The sequence below is a fragment of the Urocitellus parryii genome, chromosome 8, assembly GCF_045843805.1.
Source record: "Urocitellus parryii isolate mUroPar1 chromosome 8, mUroPar1.hap1, whole genome shotgun sequence".
NCBI classification, from domain to species: domain Eukaryota; kingdom Metazoa; phylum Chordata; class Mammalia; order Rodentia; family Sciuridae; genus Urocitellus; species Urocitellus parryii.
Genome location: NC_135538.1, coordinates 149,483,723 through 149,503,487, shown reverse-complemented (window position 1 = coordinate 149,503,487; position 19,765 = coordinate 149,483,723). Strand labels below are relative to the sequence as shown.

Sequence of the window (19,765 nt, the reverse complement as noted above, 5' to 3'; positions counted from 1 at the left end):
CATGCCAAAGGCAAATCAAAGGCAACCTTTATAAGGCAATCATTTAAAATAACTGCAGATGCATAATTAGTGCAGATATAAGATTCTAAGCAATTATATACACGTCTCATCACCCCTCATTTCAGAAAGACAGATTGCTTAAACATCTCCTGAACAGACAGCTTCTCACGACCAGAAGTAATAAAACCATCAGTCACAGCCTTTTTGCACTAATCACTTTAATAAGAAACATTAAGGAATCCACTCATTCTATAAAGTTTTACTTTGACACAAGAACACAGCTAGAGTCAAGCAAGTGTTTGGCAAACCAAATTTCAGAGATTTTCAAGGAAAGTTGAACTCTTCAGTCAAAAGTCCAGCGGTTGGGCAGGTGAACAAGACTGGCATGACTACACCATAGTTTTCTGAGAGATGCCCAAGGTACAGTCATGGCTGTGCAAAGGCATGTCATGTTCATAGTAGGATGAGACAAATTTCATTATATCCCTGCTAAGACTCCAGTAATATGCAGCCTGCACTAATAACATTTGATAAATTATTCATCTTCACTATCTACATGCAAATAAAGGAACATATCTCTGCCTGATGATATAATGAGTTATTTTCCAATCCAACGATTCATTAGAGAGCAGCAGACCTAACAATGAGTCTCAGGCTTTTTTATTCTTTTAAATTGAAAAATACAGTACACTAAAGACAAAGTAGGAAATCATAAAAGTTGCTTGTTCTATCTGGCCAAAGGCAAAAGAAAGGAATTTCATCCATATAACAATCATTTTTTTAAAAAATGGAATAATGAAACAAAACTTCTGTGATCTCCCACCTCTTTCAAAAATCCTATTTCATATGAAATTCCTGGTTCAATTTAATTCCTTAAAACCAGAAACCACAGAAGAACATATTGTAAACATCATCTAAGCCATGTGCAAGCTGTCAATCCTGGAGCCACCCAAACAAACCACCTTGACAGATGAGGAATAAAACTGAGGCCATGTCTTAAAGCATGCATCTCTCTAGCAAGAAAAGAAGAAACAAGGGTTCAGGGCCAGAGAAGCACACTGAGGGATTCAGAATGCGAGTAAAAAGGAAGTGTGGGAGCAAACTGATCTCAAAACGGACACTCGAAGCCCGAGAAGCACCACACATTGTTACCACCAGACACCCACACCCCTCTGTCTGACCCCTTCTCTAGCCAGCGAGGCCCAGAGCTGAGACGAAGAAAGGATGGCAGCTCAGCAAGCAGCTCAGCAAGCACCGACTGTGGTGAATGTCACCACCCCTCCTGCTGAGGAAAGGGGCAGGAAATAAAGAGCGAAATATCCCTTGACATCATTTCCACTCCACATAAGGAGAACCTGGAGGAGGAAGTGCTAGTGGGAAGACAGGGAGGAAGGGTGCTCAGTGTGACAAACTGACACTGAGAACATGAGAACACGAGGAGGTGGAAGTGACAGAAATGGAGACACTCAATTCCAATAGCAGGATGAGCACCATGGCTGCTGGTACACAGATGGAAACTCTGCGACGCTGCATCTTTGAGATCTTTTATCTCATCCATTTTAAACGTAAATTCATGTCTCTTCTCATCTAAATAATGGTAGTTCAGTGCTTTTATTGACCAACTTTAATAAACATCTCATTTGGAACTTGTATCACATAAAATCCAACTCTGATGAAACTAAATTTATTTTAAACCTCAAAAGCCTTCAGCAGGTATTTATAAATTGGATACAAAGCCCCGATTCCATGCTGATTTGTACATCTGATCTAATCCAAAGAATGTCACTAAAGCATTTTATCAGCCGAGATTATTATTTACTGAAAATTTCTGTACCAAAACTCCAGTTGTTTCTATAATTCCCTGTTGCGTCCACACTCCTGAATTCATAATGCTGAAAACCCTAGGTGAAGTGTACCCAGGCACTGGGTGTTACTTGCAGTAATCGCCGTGTGCCAGTTGAATCGAGGTTTGATGTTGTCCGTAAACCTTTAAGAGCAAAGATCCTTCCTGAACCCCACAGAGTCGGCCGCACTGCACATTGCTAGTGCAGAGGGAACCCACCCCACGTGCACTGGGGAGCAGCCCGCTGTCACCCAGAGAGCCGGCCCTGGAGCATGCGTGCACCAGCTAAAGGTCAGAAATACGCTTAACCACGACCCGTGTGCTTACTGACTGCGTGATGGCCTCGGCACACTCTCACTGCTCTGGATCCCCCAAGCTCCAGGGGGTGGTGGAGATCGGCCCCAGGCTGCACTACTGGGCACAGAAACACCAGCCTTCTCATCTGGCAGTGTGGGCTCCTGCCGATTTTTCCCCATTTAGTTTTTTCTCCTCATCAAGGATCTATAAACTGGCCAGCCTCTCCTCCAGGACTTTGTTCAATCTGTCTAATTGTGAAGGCCATTCAGTGTTCCCTTCATGTGACCACCCACCTCACCACCAGAAAGCGCTCTTGCCAGGCCATCTTGGTCTCTGGCCAACGGCACTCACTGCACAGATTCCGCCCTGTAGGTTACACACCCAGAAGACCCAGCTGAACTCTAAGCTCTGGGTCAGCCTGTTGGAAAACGTCCCAGTAAAGCAACCCAACACGATGCTGGGGGCAGAGGGCAGGAATAGATTGGCAGAAAATTCAGGCGGAAAGAGTAATCAACACACTAAGGACATCCACTCTCACTTATGTAAATTTGATCAACTGGACTTCCATTTGAGATTACCAGATGAGAGTGATCAATTTAATCTGTATTTTTACCAAATATTCAGCATTGTCACTGGACATATCTTTCCAATTTCACAGAAAAGCAAAAGTTGTTCTCCAACTACTCCATTCAATAGAAATCCTCACTTCCAGTACTTCTCAGGGGAAAAAAACATTTTCTGATTCCATGCAAAAGTGAAAACCTCTCTTGAAGTATTTAACATCTTTAAAGAAGAAAAATTAAACAAAAAGTTGGGCTGAATGGAAGCAGCGGGTTTGTCACGGGTCTGGGTTTCAAAACTTCACACATATTGAAGTCAGAATTGACTCAAAAACATCTTCCCGATTCAAGCCGCAATTCTTAGCTATTAAGATGAGACAGCTTCTCCTTCAGCCAGTAGAAAAGGTTTAAATATTAGCTACAACAGCACCTAGAAAAAGATTTTAAAATGAGAAAATAAAAATAAACTGTCCAAAGAGACAAAAGTCCAAGTACAAATCAATGCAAGCAAAGAGAGGCCACTCACGATGGGACTCTCATCATCTCTGCTGTCTCCAGAGCCAGGCTGAGGACAATGAACCCAACAGCTCACCTTCAGGCAGGTGGGCTGGGAGGAGGGCAAGGTAAGGTCACAGTACAGTTTATACCTCTAGAAACATGAGGATCAGTATCCAAACTCCTACTGCACATAAAAAAGCACCCACACTGATACCAATAATGTGGAATCTGCCTATGAACAAGGACATGGAAAGATGAAAGCATTTGTTGGAACGGAAGGTTCTTAAGCCATTTTTTCTTCCATTAGCTTGTTACAGCTGATATATGTAAGTTATTTGTAAACAAAAGTCATATGATAAACAACCACATAAGCAAATGCCCTCAGACTAATGAGGATGCCTTCCAGAGGCAAATTACAATGAGCAGTTAGCTTTCTGTCTCTATTGTATTCTGTATAAGCAGATGTACCCTTTATGTCGGGGAGGTTTCTGCATACCAACTTACTTCTGGGAATGTAAACCAAATTTGTGCATCGACACAGTCACAAGCCAAAGGACTCCCATCAGCAACTCGGCATTAGTACTGAACCTTCACAGAGCTGCTCTGATCACTCTGCCTTACTACAAGAGACTGGGCTCAATCCCAAATTTGTTCAACAGCTCCGAAACTTCAGTGAATACAACACAACACTATGAATGCCCCTTGTCGGTACCTAGAGCAGCCACACAGCAATGAAGGGCAGCAGCACTGCTCATGCCAAACCTGCATTCCCCAGATTACCACACCAAACGAGAACAGCAGCAACCACCAAAGGTGGCATTCGAGCCTTCTGAAAATGAGAACCGCAGAAGACAAGAAACCTGGAGCCTGCAGTCCTGCGGACCTTCCAAACAGAAGCTCAGCTTCCCACCGTCAGCCACAAATGAAAATGCCAAGCCCCCTCCTGTTACTGTTCCAGTCTGGCCACCCCCAGGTGTGAGACAGGAAGGAGAGGAAGCCGGGGAGCCGTCCCATCCACGCATCTTAAGATGGGCCTGAGTGTCCCATGGCCTTTCAGTTCTGATCCGACCCACAGCTGACACATCACAACCAAGAGCCGCCCGCTGTACTGTGCGCAGGACACGCAGGAGCAGAGGGAGGGGGAGGAGCTCCCGGGGCCTTCAAGCCAGTCTCATCCCTGCACCCCTGGGGAAGAGAGTTGGCATGGCCTGCCACAGAAATGGTGAAAGCCAAGTTTAGAAATGCAAGAAAAACAAAGACGATGTGAATTTTCTGTTGTGATACATTAATGAGTACATACAACTGAAGCAAAAGCTTCATGATCCTATACATAAGTTTAAACAGTATTTATTAATACTTCAGAAGTTAAATACAAAATAAAGACAGCCAAAATACAAACACTCATGTCTCCCCTAAAAAATTCTGTCCTGAGCTACCACACTGACTTCTGCACTCAGGGGACTTCAGATCTCCAGGAAAATCCACTGGTAAATGACAGAAGATCTGATCAAGGATTCCAGGTGGAGCGGGACCCAGGAGGGAGCCTTGGACTCTCACAGGAATAAAATCAGCAAAGCTTCGAGGAGAGGTGACAGGACACCATTTTTATACAGGACCGTGTGTACTTCACAGAATGTCTGCCAGAATTCCTGTTGTTGCCCATTTTCCACTTCTTAAAACCAATCGAGTTAAGGGCCTTTCACTAAAGCAGACTGCCCTGAAGAGATTAAGACCTGGCACCAAGAAGCTGCACAGAGAAAAGACACACCTTTGAAAATAAAAATATTCCAGATATTTTTATTTACAAAATAATTTACAAAAATTACATGGGCTCAAGATTCTGAGCTCTGGTCAATAGATGAATCTAATGTTGTTTTAAATGGTTCAAAATTTTAAGAATTGACAACTGATGAGTATGAACTGTTAAAGATTTAAAATTAGCTGTATTAAAATACTTCTGGTTAGAGCTGTGATACTTACCTGGCTTAAATGCCTAACAAGAATTTTAAAATAAGCCATTCTCTTAAAGAATGTGCAAAGGTTTTCTTGACCTAACCATTTAGCAATAAAAACCTATGTGTTTTACATAAAAATTTCAACAATTACCCTTAAAAACACACATAGACAAAATAACTTCCTCTGTAGAATCTCATTAACTTTTTATTGGTTAAACCGTATTTTTTTATTGATGACTATAGTAAAAGAATACTTTTTACCCACCCATTTCCCAACTTAAGCACCTTACAGCAAGAGAAGGCTCAAATTTTCCACTCCAGACTTTTAAAGAAAAAAATCTTGATAAATAAAGTTGTGTGGGGAAAAGGTTTTTTTTCCTACCAAAAAAAATGCTTTCACACTGGTACAAAATTAGATGGCAAAAAAACCCGAAGAGGGAAAAAGAGATCAGACAGAAAATGAGATGTGTGACCAGGCAAATGCTTGGGAGGATTTGGAGAGAACGAGAAAGCAGCATCCTAGATGACAGGTGTGAGGAAGGGTTTTACAGTGCAGGGGCCTCCCCGTCTCCCTTCCCTCTGTTCAGGATAAGCAGCTTCACAGAGGAGAAGGCATATGGACTTTGGAACCAGAGGACAAGGTTCCTCTCACCTTAAGCCAAGGCCTGGTCGCACAGCCAGTAAGGCTGAGCTTCGGAGTCCAGATGGAGGGCGAGAGCACATGGAGGGTTAGCCGGAGGAGTAAACGGTAGTTATAGCAGCCACTGTAATGACTGCCACTGGGCTCCTAGGGAGGCTGACAATGTCTTAGTGGGGGCAGAGGGGAGGTGGCTGGTACTGGGGATTGAACCCAGGGACAGTTTACCACTTAACCACATCCCCAGACTTTATACTTTTTTATTTTGAGGCTGGCATTGAACTTGAGCTCCTCCTGCCTCAGCCTCCTGAATCCCTGGGCTTACAGGTGTGTGCCGCCACACCCAGCCCCTAATGATGTTGCTTAAAGCAAGGCAAGCAGGCCTTTAAAACATTTAAACACTAAGTTAAAGTCAAATCCCATTTCATTTAAAAGTTTGGGGGGGCTAAGAAATGGGTCACAAATAATTGTACTGATAACAATCATATTTGTGAATAATTATTAGATATACAAAAAAGATTGGATATGTAAAAAAGCCATTTCACTCCCATGAAATGGCTCCATTGCTCTGTGATGTGCTTTCATGGACAGGAGGGAAGGAGGCTAAGGTGGCACAGGATCCTGGGTAAGCTGGGTGTGTGCACTCCAGGGCAAGGTGAGGACCATGGCTATTCCACCTTGCACACCTAAGTGATGTCAACAATACCCAGATGTAAGAGTGGCTCACATGGCCAGGAGTCTAGGTGGAAGGCCACAGGAAAGACTCACCAACCAGTTTCTCCAGGTTCTGATCAACCAGCCTGCTGTCCTCCCTCTCTGGCCAGGGGACCAGCAACCACCCACGACAATCACTGCTCCAGGTAATAGGTATTTGCTTTTGTTTGGTTGGGGAAGTACCAGGAACTGAACCCAGGGTGCTTAACCACTGAGTCGCATACTCAGCCCACTTTATATTTTATATTTGAGACAGGGTCTTGCAAAGTTGCTGAGGCTAGCTTTGAACTTGCAATCCTCCTGCCCCAGCCTCCCAGGCCACTAGGATAGCAGATATGCACCACCATGGCCACCCAGGTGATGATTCTGTTTTTATCACCTCAAAGTACCTTTTTCCTTAAAAATTATCACCCAAAATAAATCTCAAAGTCTTAAAAATAAATGTGGCCCTGGATGGAAATCAAAGTTGCTCTGGAAGTTCCTGAGCAACACTAAGCACTTCACAGCCTCCTGCTGTGCAGAATCACAGGGCAACTGAGCCCAGCGAAGGCAAAAGAATCCAAGAGCCAGGCTCCACCTAACACCAGCTCAATGCAGAGCTACCCCACAGAAAATGTAGAGAATACCCGCCACAGCTTCGTTTTGTAAACAGGAAGGAACAGAAGAAGTAAAATGTGGCAAATAGAGACTGGGAAGTGGGACAAACTCTAGTCACATCCTAATCCCTTTTGCTAGAGATCACTGTCCAAAATGTCAGCATCTCATTTCCAATGACAAACTCTGAACTCAGTCTTCCGTTACAGACTCACACTTCAAGAACTTCAGAGTTGGGCTGGGATGTGGCTCAAGCGGTAGCGCGCTCGCCTGGCATGCGTGCGGCCCGGGTTCGATCCTCAGCACCACATACCAACAAAGATGTTGTGTCCGCCGAGAACTAAAAAATAAATATTAAAAATTCTCTCTATCTCTCTCTCTCCTCTCTCACTCTCTATTAAAAAAAAAAAAAAAAAGAACTTCAGAGTAAAGGGACCTTCCATGTCATACAATTTACAACCCAGGAAACCGAGAGCAAATGAGGCTCTGTGGGCTGCTGGCAGTGACCCTGTCGGTGGCAGGCACAAGTGTCTCAACACAGCTCTTCGCAGGCTCAGTCTAGGACCCTGTCTTTAAGAAACGGTGTACCTGCGTTTTTGGAGTTACAATAAAGATTTAATGTGTTCGAGGCCATTTTTTATAAGGACATTTCAATTACTATGTCTTTATTACTCAATAAAATGTATACTTTGATACAAAATGGTGGCACTGAGATAAATTTCTACCTAAAATCCATAAACTTCTATCTAAGATCCATTCACAGTTGATATATTAACTACAAATTCTGCAAATGAGTTTCCCCCCCTCAAACAAGGAAGTACGTGAAACTGGTTTTTACTCGTGGTCTCAGAAGGGATTGTAACATACCTGTAAAATGCTTTTAGTGTGTTACAGGATGAAGAAAACGTGTACATCAACCAAATATTACAAATGAAATGTCAGAATCAACATGAGTCAATAATACTTCAGTACTGGGTTTTCTAATCAAGGTCCATCCCACAAGTGATTACTCTAACAGTAAATTATTTAGAGAGAAAATTGAATTTAAATTTCCTATAAAGCCACATCTAAACTGTAAAATTACTCTAAGCTGAAAAGTTTTATATTCACTTGGTTGTGAAATAAGTTATTTCCTTGACAATAAAATCATGGCCAAGTCTATTCCACACTGTGCACCAAATAGAAGTTAGTGAAACACCCATGTCATCTTATAAATTATAACTTTTTTTGTGTATTTATCTTCCTACCAAAATTTCAGATACTGCAGGACCTGGTTTCCATTCGTTTATGGAGCACTCAGACATAAAGTAATAAAGGAGAACTATCAATTTAACTTACTGTTTAAAATGGTCAAAACAGAAAACACCCCAGTGCACCTATTGTTTCAGCCCGTTTGAAAACTGCAATTAAGCTTGCTAGCATTTTTTCCTAAGTTCATACCTCAACTATTGTGATTATATTTTGCTAATTGAAAATAGGAGATTCTGTAAATGAAAAACATAACCTCTTCAGGTGCTTAATAACACATATGAACAGTAGAAATTCATTTTAAAAAGATGAAAAAAATCTTGTCTTCTTTAAGCGTGTTTTTTTTTTTTTTTTCCCCAGTTCCGGGAATTAAATCCTAGGCCTCTAAGCTACACCCCCAGCCCTTTTTATTTTTTATTTTAAGACAGGGTCTAAGTTGCTGAGACTAGCCTCGATCTTCACAATCCTCATGCCTCAACCTCTAGATTTGCTGGAACTATAGGTGTACATAACTGTGATTTGGCTTAAATTTCTCATTTTAAGAATTACATTAAAATTCTTACAAATATATTTATTAGGCTGAGGATGTAGCTCAGTGGCAGCATGCACAAGCCCTGGGTTCAATCCCCAGAACAAAAAGTTAAACACACACACACACACGTATGTAAGTGAACATGTTTTCTGTGGGAGTTTCAAAACACAAGTAACTGATTTACTGGGGGGTGGAGGGTGTATATGTGTTTGTGTGTGTTTCTAATAATACAACTCCCATTAAAGTACATAGGATAAAATTAGATACAACACAAATTTTGGAAATGAGGTTTTATGTTATTTATTTTGTAGTAAAAATTAATGATTGAGAACCTTAGAAGTCAAATTGGCATATCTGAGTATACTGAACACCTGAAATGAAAATGATTAATATACAGACATAAAACTTAAATATAAACTGGTTTACAGTAACAGTTTGCACAAAATTCTAGAAACTAATAATACATTTTTTAAGTAGTCTCATCTTTATGCAATCTGCCAAGACACTACCAGGTTCACAAGTTTAAGCATGTAAACACAATTTAATGTTAGGGAGGTCCTTGTCGGCATTTAAACAAGGCATGATGGGCTACTTGACCAGATTGGTAGAAGAACTTCTAACAAAAGGAGTGGTCCGTGGAAAGCCCAGGAGCCTTGGTCTGAATGTCCTTTGTCTTCAACAACCCAGTCCAGTAATGCATCTTAACAGCGTGTTATTTGCCCTAAGACAATCCCCTGACTCTATTCCACACTGTGCACCAAATAGAAGCTAGTGAAACACCCAAATCATCTTATAAATTCTATCACTGAAGCAAGATAGTTTCAAACAAGAAAAAATGCATCTGAGTGGAAAAGAAAATGTGAGTGGTGAACACAATAAAGCCGCACATTAATTAAATTTAAGACAAAGAAGAAAAATGTAAAACAATTCTGAAGCCGTCATAAAGCAGCAGAATCACCTGGGAGACAAATTTACACATTTATTTGCATTCCAAAATGGTTTAAAGGTCGAAAAACATTAGACAAAGTTAATTAGCCACTTGTACTAAGAGAAAGGTAAATAGGACCATTTACACTGCCTAAGGAAGACTTTTTCCAACACGTTAATTACACACACCAGAGCTGATAAATAATACCCATGCTGGTGAGTATGTGTGTGGCTGGAAGTAGGACTAACCCGTTGGCTAAAGAGGTCATAAAGTCAAAATATATAGACGAGACATCACACAGTGTTTCCTCTAACAGAGACGCCTTCCCAGCCACGATGTGAAACCAAGGCACAGAATAAGGCAACGTGAAAAACCAACTCAAGTCCTGGGCGGAATTTTGCTCCAGGGGACCAGAATGAAATTTATCTCCTCTTATTTTGAAAAATATTATGACTTGAAAAACTGTTACCAAAGAGATAATACAAAGAAGTTCATTCTAGAAAGAACGCATGTATACGTGTGGAAGACAACTACAAAAGAGATAACAGAAAGGAGCAATAGCCAAGGAGATGAACGGACTGCATTTAAGAAGTGAAAAAGTGCCTGGCCACCAAACCAACCACAAATGAACACCTTGCATGAATTAAAAACAAACAGGTTCACTGGGAAAGAGCTAAGTGACAGGAATCCCTGGCTCCTTTAGTTATAGAAGGGGAAAGTCATCACCTATTCACTCACACCAGTGAGACTACCTCCCATTCCTAACTGGCCAAACCAATGCACACCTTTTTCTAGCGTTCAGGGTGTGTGAGATTACACGTAACAGGATGCATGAAAGCATATTTTCAAAGCATGTACCAAAAATAATGGTATTCTAGTGAAAAAGCACATGGTTTGGGGGGGTCAAAGACTGTCCCACTTCCTAAGTCTAGAAAACCTCTGAAGAGAAATTCACCCTGGACTAATTGGGGTGATGAGCATCATGGGGGTGAGGGTGGGGGGAGCCCACACGTGATCCACTTCTGCCTGCACACCCTCACACAGCCTGTTTGACAGCAGCTTACACTCAGAGAAGATGCCACACGCCGAGCGCAAAGCCTGATGGTGAAGATCACCAGCAATGGCTTACCTAAGAAACAGCTGCCTGAGAAGCAACCCGGGAATTTAGGTCAGTCTAACCAAGATGGCATCAATTACTGAGAAGTCAGAGAAAACAGAAAATCAGTTACACTTGTAGATTAGGCCACACTGGGAAAATCCTGCATTACCGCCACTTGAGGCATTTGGAATTAGGCTGAATGAAATACCAGCAGACATATTAAGAACAATAGGATCTCTTTCAACAGGGTTGACAGGAGAGAAAATATGACTTAATAACAAATATTTTTCTGATTTCAATAGGCCACACTGACCTGCAATCATGTGCTTCTGGTTATCCAGTTAGACTACAGTTTTACAAAGATGAAAATATTTTTAATGATTTTAGTGTTGTTTAGGGACTTCACATATAATTACTCCTTTCAGATCTTTCATACCAAAATAAAAGCTTTTAATGATCACATAAAAGACTAAAGTGAACATGTTTTTAAGAAAGATGTGCAGGGGCTGGGGTTGGTGGCTCAGCAGTAGAGCGCTTGCCTCGTACGCGTGAGACACTGGGTTCGATCCTCAGCACCACATAAAAATAAGCAAAAACAAAAAAACGAATGTGCAGTCTTTCAACGTTGCTTATCTTTCTTCCCTTAGACTCAGTCCTGTAACTTTTCAAAATATCAAGAATTACACAGATTCATTATAACCTGACAAAACCTAAAGCAAAAATTGTCAGGAGATAAAATTTTCAGACCCACTTTGAAACAGTGAGGAGTTGTTCAAAATGAACCCAGGCAACGAAAATGGCTTCAAAGACACAAAAGCTCTCAATCAACACGGGAAGTACACAGCCCACCACTGTCCAGGATTGCTGGGCAACAGGATGCAGGAAGGCAAGAGCAGTTTTCTGTTTGGATTCAACCAAAAGAGACAAAAATGAAAACGAGTTCTGTATGACTGTGTTCATGACAACAGAGTTGAGTCCTTATCGACGTATCTTACTAACACAGTTTTAAAACATCACTTGGTGTCACAGAAGCAACAATAAGAACTCAAACGGTCTGTGGCAGAAGCTATGCATCCAAACCCTCTTCAAGGAAGAAGCCAGCAGGGCCCAAACATGTTGAGCAGCTTTGAACACAGCAGAGCCTGGTCTCTCCGTGGCTACCTCCCTAACAATTATGGTAGCAGCAAACCAGATGTCTTCTCTGCATAATCAAATATTTCATAAAGGGACAACTCCAGACAGTTGGGGCAGGTTAGAAAACGGGAAGAGACAATGCAATACTGGGGGCTGGAAACAGGACTGAAGAGGCACAGACAGGAACAGCTGGAAGATCCCAAACAAAGAAACAATACAGAGGGTCACCAGACAAAAGCCAAGGCTCTGGGGCAAGAGAAGCAGCCAACCCAAAACAAGACAAGAGGGAGCCAGAGATGGGGACAAGACTCCTATCACAATTCCAACCTCCTACTGGCCAAACACAGGGAATGACAGATGGCAGGGATCCGACCACGGAACCCATGCAGGTTCATCTCCATGAGCAAAGATCAAGGTGGGGGTAGACCTGGAGGGGTAAACAGCCCACTGCTGCTGCAAACTCCAAGATAAATGTAAAGCAAATTGAAAATACTATGTAAGAAACATCAAATAGATCACAGGCTAGAGCTAGGAGTACATGAATGGCATTAATATAGGAAAAATGGAAATGGAAGAATGGAGTAGAAAGCTAGTAGGATCATGCTGCAAAGGACCAAGATAATTTGAAGGTATCAGGCTACCACAAAGGTACACATGCAGGTCAGTGAAATAATCCCGGGTCAAGGGCAGCAGCTCGCGAGGTCAGATGGAAAGGAGCATCACTGATGAATTAGACCGGTTTGTCTGTCAAGCCACCCCAGCATTAAGTGGGCAGTACAAGGTCAACACTAACAAGAACTGAGCCCCTAATATGTTCTGGGTTCCTCAAAATCCACATCCTTCTAATACTCTCCTTTTTAAAGTAAGAAAACAGCCTCAGGAGAATATCTCTTTGAAAGACAACCAACAACTGGCTGATGGCTACAAAGGCCACATTATTTCAGCAACAAGCAGCTGCCTTGAGGGAGAACCAGGAGAGACAAAAGAACAGAAGTTCACCTCCAGGCCCTGTTTTCCATCAACCAGGAGATCCCAGACAAGTCACCTGATGCCTTCATAGATCACTGCAAACCAAGGGCAACTACCAAAATTAATCCCCCATTTCCCAAACTATCTTTTCCCACTAATAGCACTTAATCCATCAGCTTTCCCATCCTCAAATCAAACTGGCCAATGAGTATTCCCAATCACCTTGATCTTCAACTCCTCGCTTCTTGCAGACTCTCACAGCCTCTCCAATAAATCCAATCAAGTCCAAACTCACCAGTGAGAAATCATCCCTAGATAACCCAGCCTGGGAACAAAAGGCCTTCTATGAGTTCCAAAGAAATTACATCTCTGCAAGCCATCTGGGCAACTTCTATGAACGTTGATGCCAATCAGTAATTTTTAAAATACTATTTCTTGGAGCAATTTTAGGTTCACAGCAAAATTGAGCAGAAGTACAGAGTTTCTATAAACCACTGCCTCCCCACTACCAATATGCTGTACTAGATTAGTACATTAATCACAAAGAGTCTACACTGACATCATTACCAACCAGAGCCAATGGAGTTCACTTAGAGTACGTTCTGTGGCTTTGAACAAGCGTACAATGACATGTGTCCACCATTAGAGTATTATACAGAATAGTCTCTGTCCTGAGCACCTTCTGTGCTCTGCCCATTCACTTCCTCCCTACCCCCACCCACAACCACTGACACTCTGACGCCTCAGTTCACCTTTTGCAGAACATCATATACAATGTGTAGCCTTTTCAGATTGGCTTCTTCTAATTGGTAATAAGCAGTTAGGGACCCTCTATCTTTTCAAGGCTTGGCAGTGCATTTAAGTGCTAAATAGTAGTCCACTGTCTAGATATACACCAGTTTATTTATCCATTTACTTATGGAAGGACACCTTTGTTGCTTCTAAGTTTTTGCAATTGTGAATTAAGCTCTTATAAACATGTGCAGGCACACATTAGCTTCAGACTGACTTAGGTAAATATCAAGGAGCATAACTGCTGAAGAACAGTTTTTGTTAAGAAACAGCCGAACTGTCTACCAGAGGGCTGCGCCATTTTGCTTGCCCATCAGAAGAGTTCCGTTCCTCCACAATGCGCTGGCATTTGGTACTGTCTGTGTTTTGGACTGTGGCCATTTTACTAGGTATGAGCAATGTAGTCTTGTTGCTTTTACTTGAAATTCGCTAATGACATATGTTGAGCATCTTTTTTAAATGCTTGACTGCAGGTGTGTATTTTCTTTGCCAAAGTGTCTGCTAGATTTTTGTTCATTTTTTAATTGTGTTGCACATTTTCTTACTGTCCAATTTCAAGAGTTCTTCACTTACTTTGGATACAAACCCTTTATCAGATGTACTTTTTACAAATATTTCCTCCTATACTGTGATTTCTCATTTTCTTAGCAGTCTTTTGTAGAGCTGAAGTTTTTGACTTTAATGATGTCCAACTTTTCAATCATTTCTCTCATGAGTCAGACCTTTAACGTTGTATCTAAAGTCACTGCATATCCAAGGTCACCTAAACCTTCTCCTATGGTATCTTCATTACCATTATTTATCTTTCTAAAAGTTACTGAAAGGCCACTGTGTGTCTGGTGCTCAAGACCAGATCAGGCAGCAACCTCAAGCATCTTGAGGCACTGCTGAAGCAGCTCATCCAACAATCTTGAGAACAGTGCTTCTCGATGACAGCAGGGAAATCACAGTGTAATGTCAAAGTACAGGCTTTGGATCCAGAGGATCTGGCTGGATCTTTGTCACATACTAGTCATGGGCCCGGTGTCTCAACTCAGTGGCAAAAATGAGCAAAATATTTAAACCCATTTTACTTTACGGTACTGTCGTAAATATTACAACAGCGCACAGACGATGCTACTCTCTAGATAGTCCTGGGACTGGAGTGGAGTTCAGCAGTGAAGTGGTAGCCCAGCATAAGAAAAGACAAGGTTTCCATCCCCAGCACCTCAAAACATCACCAACCAACAACAACAACAAAAGCGGAAGGTGCGTGCACACACACGTGCGGGGTGGGTGGGGGGGTTCTGCAATACCTTCTCCAAAGTATAATTGTGAAAATTCAAAGTAATCACTACTATAAATTTTTAATTCTGATAGTTCATATTATTTTGGAATTTCAAAAGATAACTAAGGTAAGTATCATTCTCAGTTAATAATCGTCAATCTCAGATAAACAAAAGTTCAAAATTAATGCACAAAGACATATGGAAGACATTGGACACAGGACATGCTTCATTGAGCACTCGCTAATGAAATAATCAAAGCACAATTCTATTTTCTAGTGCCACTACCAAATTTATACCTGAAAGTCTATAAAATAGTACTCTTAAAATGAGAAACTGTAAATCTCTGATGTGAATAAAATCATTTCCAGATTTTAAACTGATTAAATTCTGTCTTCTGATCTAAGATTCAAACTAAATCCATTATATAGAAAAATAAAATTTAAAAAAATTGACTAGAGCCTACTTCATTGACTCATTTGTATGGCAATCAAACACATACTTCCTGGTCAATGCATGAAGTCAAGGACAAAACTGAATGATTTTAGATGTAAAATAACTTTTATAAAGATGGCCCATAAGTGTGAACAGAGAAGTGTTTTTATAACATGGTTCAGAAAATACATGTGCCTGCTTATCACACTTTCAACAATTACCTTTAATTGTTTCCTCCACAACTTCCACCACGCGATCTATCTGTTGAACCTAGAAGAAAAAACAAACAGACAGCAATGGTAATGGAGAAGAAAACGTACTCACGCTTCTGCCCGAGTCCTAAGCACATCAATGCTGGTTTCCTTTGATTAACACATTTGGAGAGATTATTTAAAAATTCTATACTAATGTTTTGTGTAATAATGAAGTATGAAATTATCACCATCTTCTTCCCCAATGATGATTGAAAACAATAATCGTACTGCTTTCAAACAAACTGCCTGGATAGACTATTTATGTCTCAATGTAACCAGAGATATAAATTTAAGTTTAATTAAAACATGTCTCCTCCCACAGAGCTTTAAGCAAGAAAGGATGCCACGACAATCTACCCAAAAGGACATGCTAATACTAAGGAGTGCTATCCCTAATGCTGTGCTTTATTGTTTTAATTGTTAAAACCCTAAGAATCTCTACCAGGCATTCAAGTCCACGAAATGCAAGGTTGAATAACAGGCTCCTGATCCTGTGCCGTGGCTGGAGGAGCCCTCCCAGGGTGCCAAAGGAACACAGGACAAAGATAATAAAATCAGACCAAGGAAACCAAAGTGACTTGAGTGACAACGGGAGAAGCCCACCAAGCAAACTGCAGAAGGATGGCTCGAGGTCAGAAGGAAAACGGAAAAGGCAAAGTAAAATTATGATCCAAGAAGCTAGAGGAATAATCAGGAAAAGGTCAAGGCTGATTCTCTAAAGATGCTCAAATTATTATTGTCTTCATACAGAAGAATCCTATGTGCACTGGAAAAGTTAAAACCAAATACGACTACCAAAAGAAAACAGCAGCAGGGCGTGGGGGTGCACGCCTGTAGCCCCAGCAGCTCAGGAGGCTGAGGCAGGAGGATCTCGAGTTCAAAGCCAGCCTCAGCAAAGGGAGGGCGCTAAGCAACTCAGTGAGAACCTGTCTCTAAATAGAACACAAAATAGGGGTGGGGATGTGGCTCAGTGGTCGAGTGCCCCCAGGAGTTTCATTACTAGTACTCCCCTCCAAAAAAGCAAACAACATTCCCCTCCTCTATTTCCACTCCACAGATAAAATCACTTTATGATGAGGCATGAGGTATTTTTCTCATGCTGAACATTCATATAAAAAGTATTTTCCTGGGCTGGGGCTGTAGCTCAGCAACAGAGCACTTGCCTAGCATGCGTGGGGCACTGAGTTCGATCCTCAACACCACATAAAAAATAAAGAAATAAAATAAAGGCATTCTGTCCATCTACAACTACAAATGTTTTCTTAATTTTTTTTCCCTGAATCTTTCTATAGTGCTATTCTTTTTTTAAAAATGACAGTGGAAACGTGTGTGCGCGCGCGCTTTGCCCCATGACTTTTCTCTACTTTTTTCTTTGTTCATCCTCATTGCATGGATGTTGCAAAATGTATTCATCCATAATCCTACTGATGAAAGAATGTCATCACTCTACAATAATGCTATGAAGAACTTAACTGAGAAGAACCTGTTCAAAAATTTTTATTATAAATACAATAGCAAGTCTCCTAAAATCTCCTTTCAACCTCAGTGTCCTACAGGAAAATAGGGAAAGACAAGCATGCATAAACCCTGCCCTGCCAGAGGTAAAGTGACAGAGAGGAGGAGCCAGCAGTGCCGAAGGCTGCTCAGGTGGTAAGTACACACAGCCCAAAAACGAACATGTGTTTAGAGGTCGACAAACTTAGAGGAAGTGAGCTCTGTGGTAACAAATCATAAATAAAATGGAGACACTCACAGCTGTGGGCAGAAAGGGAAGGAGAGAGACTCCAGGTAGCTGAGGACATGGAGACTCCATGTGTTTTTGTTTGGATCAGTGCATTTCTTTCTTTTCTCCCTTTTTCTTTTTCTAGTTTATATGCTAAGAGGAGAACAGGGATAGAGAAGGAAGAGTTGAATACAGGAGAAAAAAATGATGGTGTAAGGGCCCTGAGAATGGGGGACAGGGAGCAGGCTTCTTGTGAAAGCAGAGGTCAGAGGACAGCAGGGGAGCAATGCCCATGCTCCCGGGGGATGAGGGAGAAGGCCAAGCAAGCTCTCGTCTGCTGGCCTCAGTCTGTCTCAACAGAGTAAGAAATTCATGTGCTAAGAGTGAGAAAACGTGAGGAAAAAAGAAGGGAGTGAATGTCCACAATCGCCTGTTATAAGAGCAGGAGTGAGTGGGACTAGGAACTCGTAAAAATCGTCAGGACTAAGAAGCAAATATCTAGCAGTGAGTTCACTACAGCTGACCCTCTCTCAAGGCCTAGCGGCTTCAGTACAGGAGGCAAATAGGTCGATTCAAACTTGCCGATTCCATCACTCACTCATCATTTATTGATATCTGATGTATACCACAGATCCAAAGGGCTAGAGAAGCAGCATTAAGAGGTTATGGAAAAGACTAGAGGGAAATGGAAGGTAAAAGTTGACTGTGCGTTTTGGATAACATGAAGTTTGGAAAATGGGTGAAGAAGTACAACCAAAACGAAGAGATGAAGTGGGCAGGGCTGGGGCAAGAAGGGGAGGAAGAAGAAAGAAAAAAAAGAAAGTCAAGCAGAGGGCACAATCCAGAGTATGGATACAGGCATTTGGTCTTTTTGAGTAATCCCAAGTTCCAAGATCTGGTCACAGAAACAGGTTGCTGAAAAACAGTGGAGCTGAGAAATAAGGAGGAGTGAGGTTAAAGTTTGGTGGGAACATCAAATAAGGGACGACACTGTCACTGCCCAGGGTGACAAACAGCTGGGAAGGACAGGGAAGAGCTGTCCAAATTTTCCACTGAATGTAGATGAACAACCAAGATATCAAATGATAATATTGGTTGAAGAATAAGAATGAAAAGAGCAAAATATGAGATAACTCGGTTGCGGGGCCAGAACAAGAGTGCTCTCCCATGCACTTGGAGATACAGAAGTTCAAGGGAGCACTGCACCCTGCCTTGGACCACCTCAACTAAGAGGCCATACTGCCAAGGAAGAGAACATGTGGAGGAGCAGTCTGCTACAAGTACGGTGAGTTAAAACAATAAAAGTCTTGGAAGAAAACAGACATAAATCCACGCCAACCTTGGATTAAACAATGATCTCTCAAATATAACAACAAAGCATGAGTAATGAAAGAAAAAAAATAGATAAACCAGACATCACCAAGAGCCAAACCTCTTGGTCCATCCAAGGACACCATTAAGAGAGAGTAAAAAGATGCAGAAAATGCAAGAAAACTTTTACAAATCATGAATCTGACAAGGGCTGTTTATAATTATGAGAAGTCCCATGACTCAAGAATAACAGAAATATCAATTAAAAATGAGCAAAGGAGCTGAACAGACGCTTCTCCAAGGAGATAGACAAATGGCCAATAAAGAGATGCTCAGCACCATGAAGCCAATCAGAGGATTCGAATCGTGACAACAAGCAGGAGACTGGGATTTTATGCACATACAATTTAAAAAAATGAAAACATTCTGGAAATGGATGGTGGTGAAGGTTGCAAAACAGTATGATCATGCCTCATGCCCCTGACCTGTGCACTTAAAAATAGCTAAAATTGTCATTTTCATCATGCATATTTTACAATTTTAAAAAACCACCGAGATGAGCTCTCACTTCACACCCACTGAGGTAGTATCCTAAAAAAACACTGATAACAGTGATGGTGAGGACAGGAAGCACTCCTAATGGAGCTAGACTCAATGCAGCCAGTTTGGACAGGTCTGCAGCTCCTCAGAGGGCTGACCAGCTTCCCTATGACCTAGCAATTCCAATTCCAGACATACACCCAAGAGCAATTACAGTTTCAGTACACAAAAACTAGTGCACAATGTTCACAGCACTATGCAGAATGGCCAAAGATGGACACTCAAGCACCCTTCAGCTGATAGGTGGGTAAACAAAACGTGGCATATCTACACAATTCAGTATCGAGTCATAAAAGGGAATGAAGCATTCATACAGCATTACACTAAATGAAAAGGCCAGACAAAAAAGGTGACATGATTCCATTTATATGAAATGT

The 19,765-nt window shown here is 41.6% G+C and overlaps 1 protein-coding gene across 4 annotated transcripts in view; it reads right to left on the bottom strand.

Moving 5' to 3' along the window:
* Cdkal1 (CDKAL1 threonylcarbamoyladenosine tRNA methylthiotransferase) overlaps positions 1-19,765 on the bottom strand; it is a 594,700-nt gene that overhangs the window by 385,771 nt on the left and 189,164 nt on the right. For all 4 annotated transcript variants that reach the window (XM_077801468.1, XM_077801469.1, XM_077801470.1 and 1 more), the window contains one exon: positions 15,722-15,770. In XM_077801468.1, the coding sequence (XP_077657594.1) occupies positions 15,722-15,770 (49 nt within the window). The remainder of the gene's footprint in view (positions 1-15,721; positions 15,771-19,765) is intronic.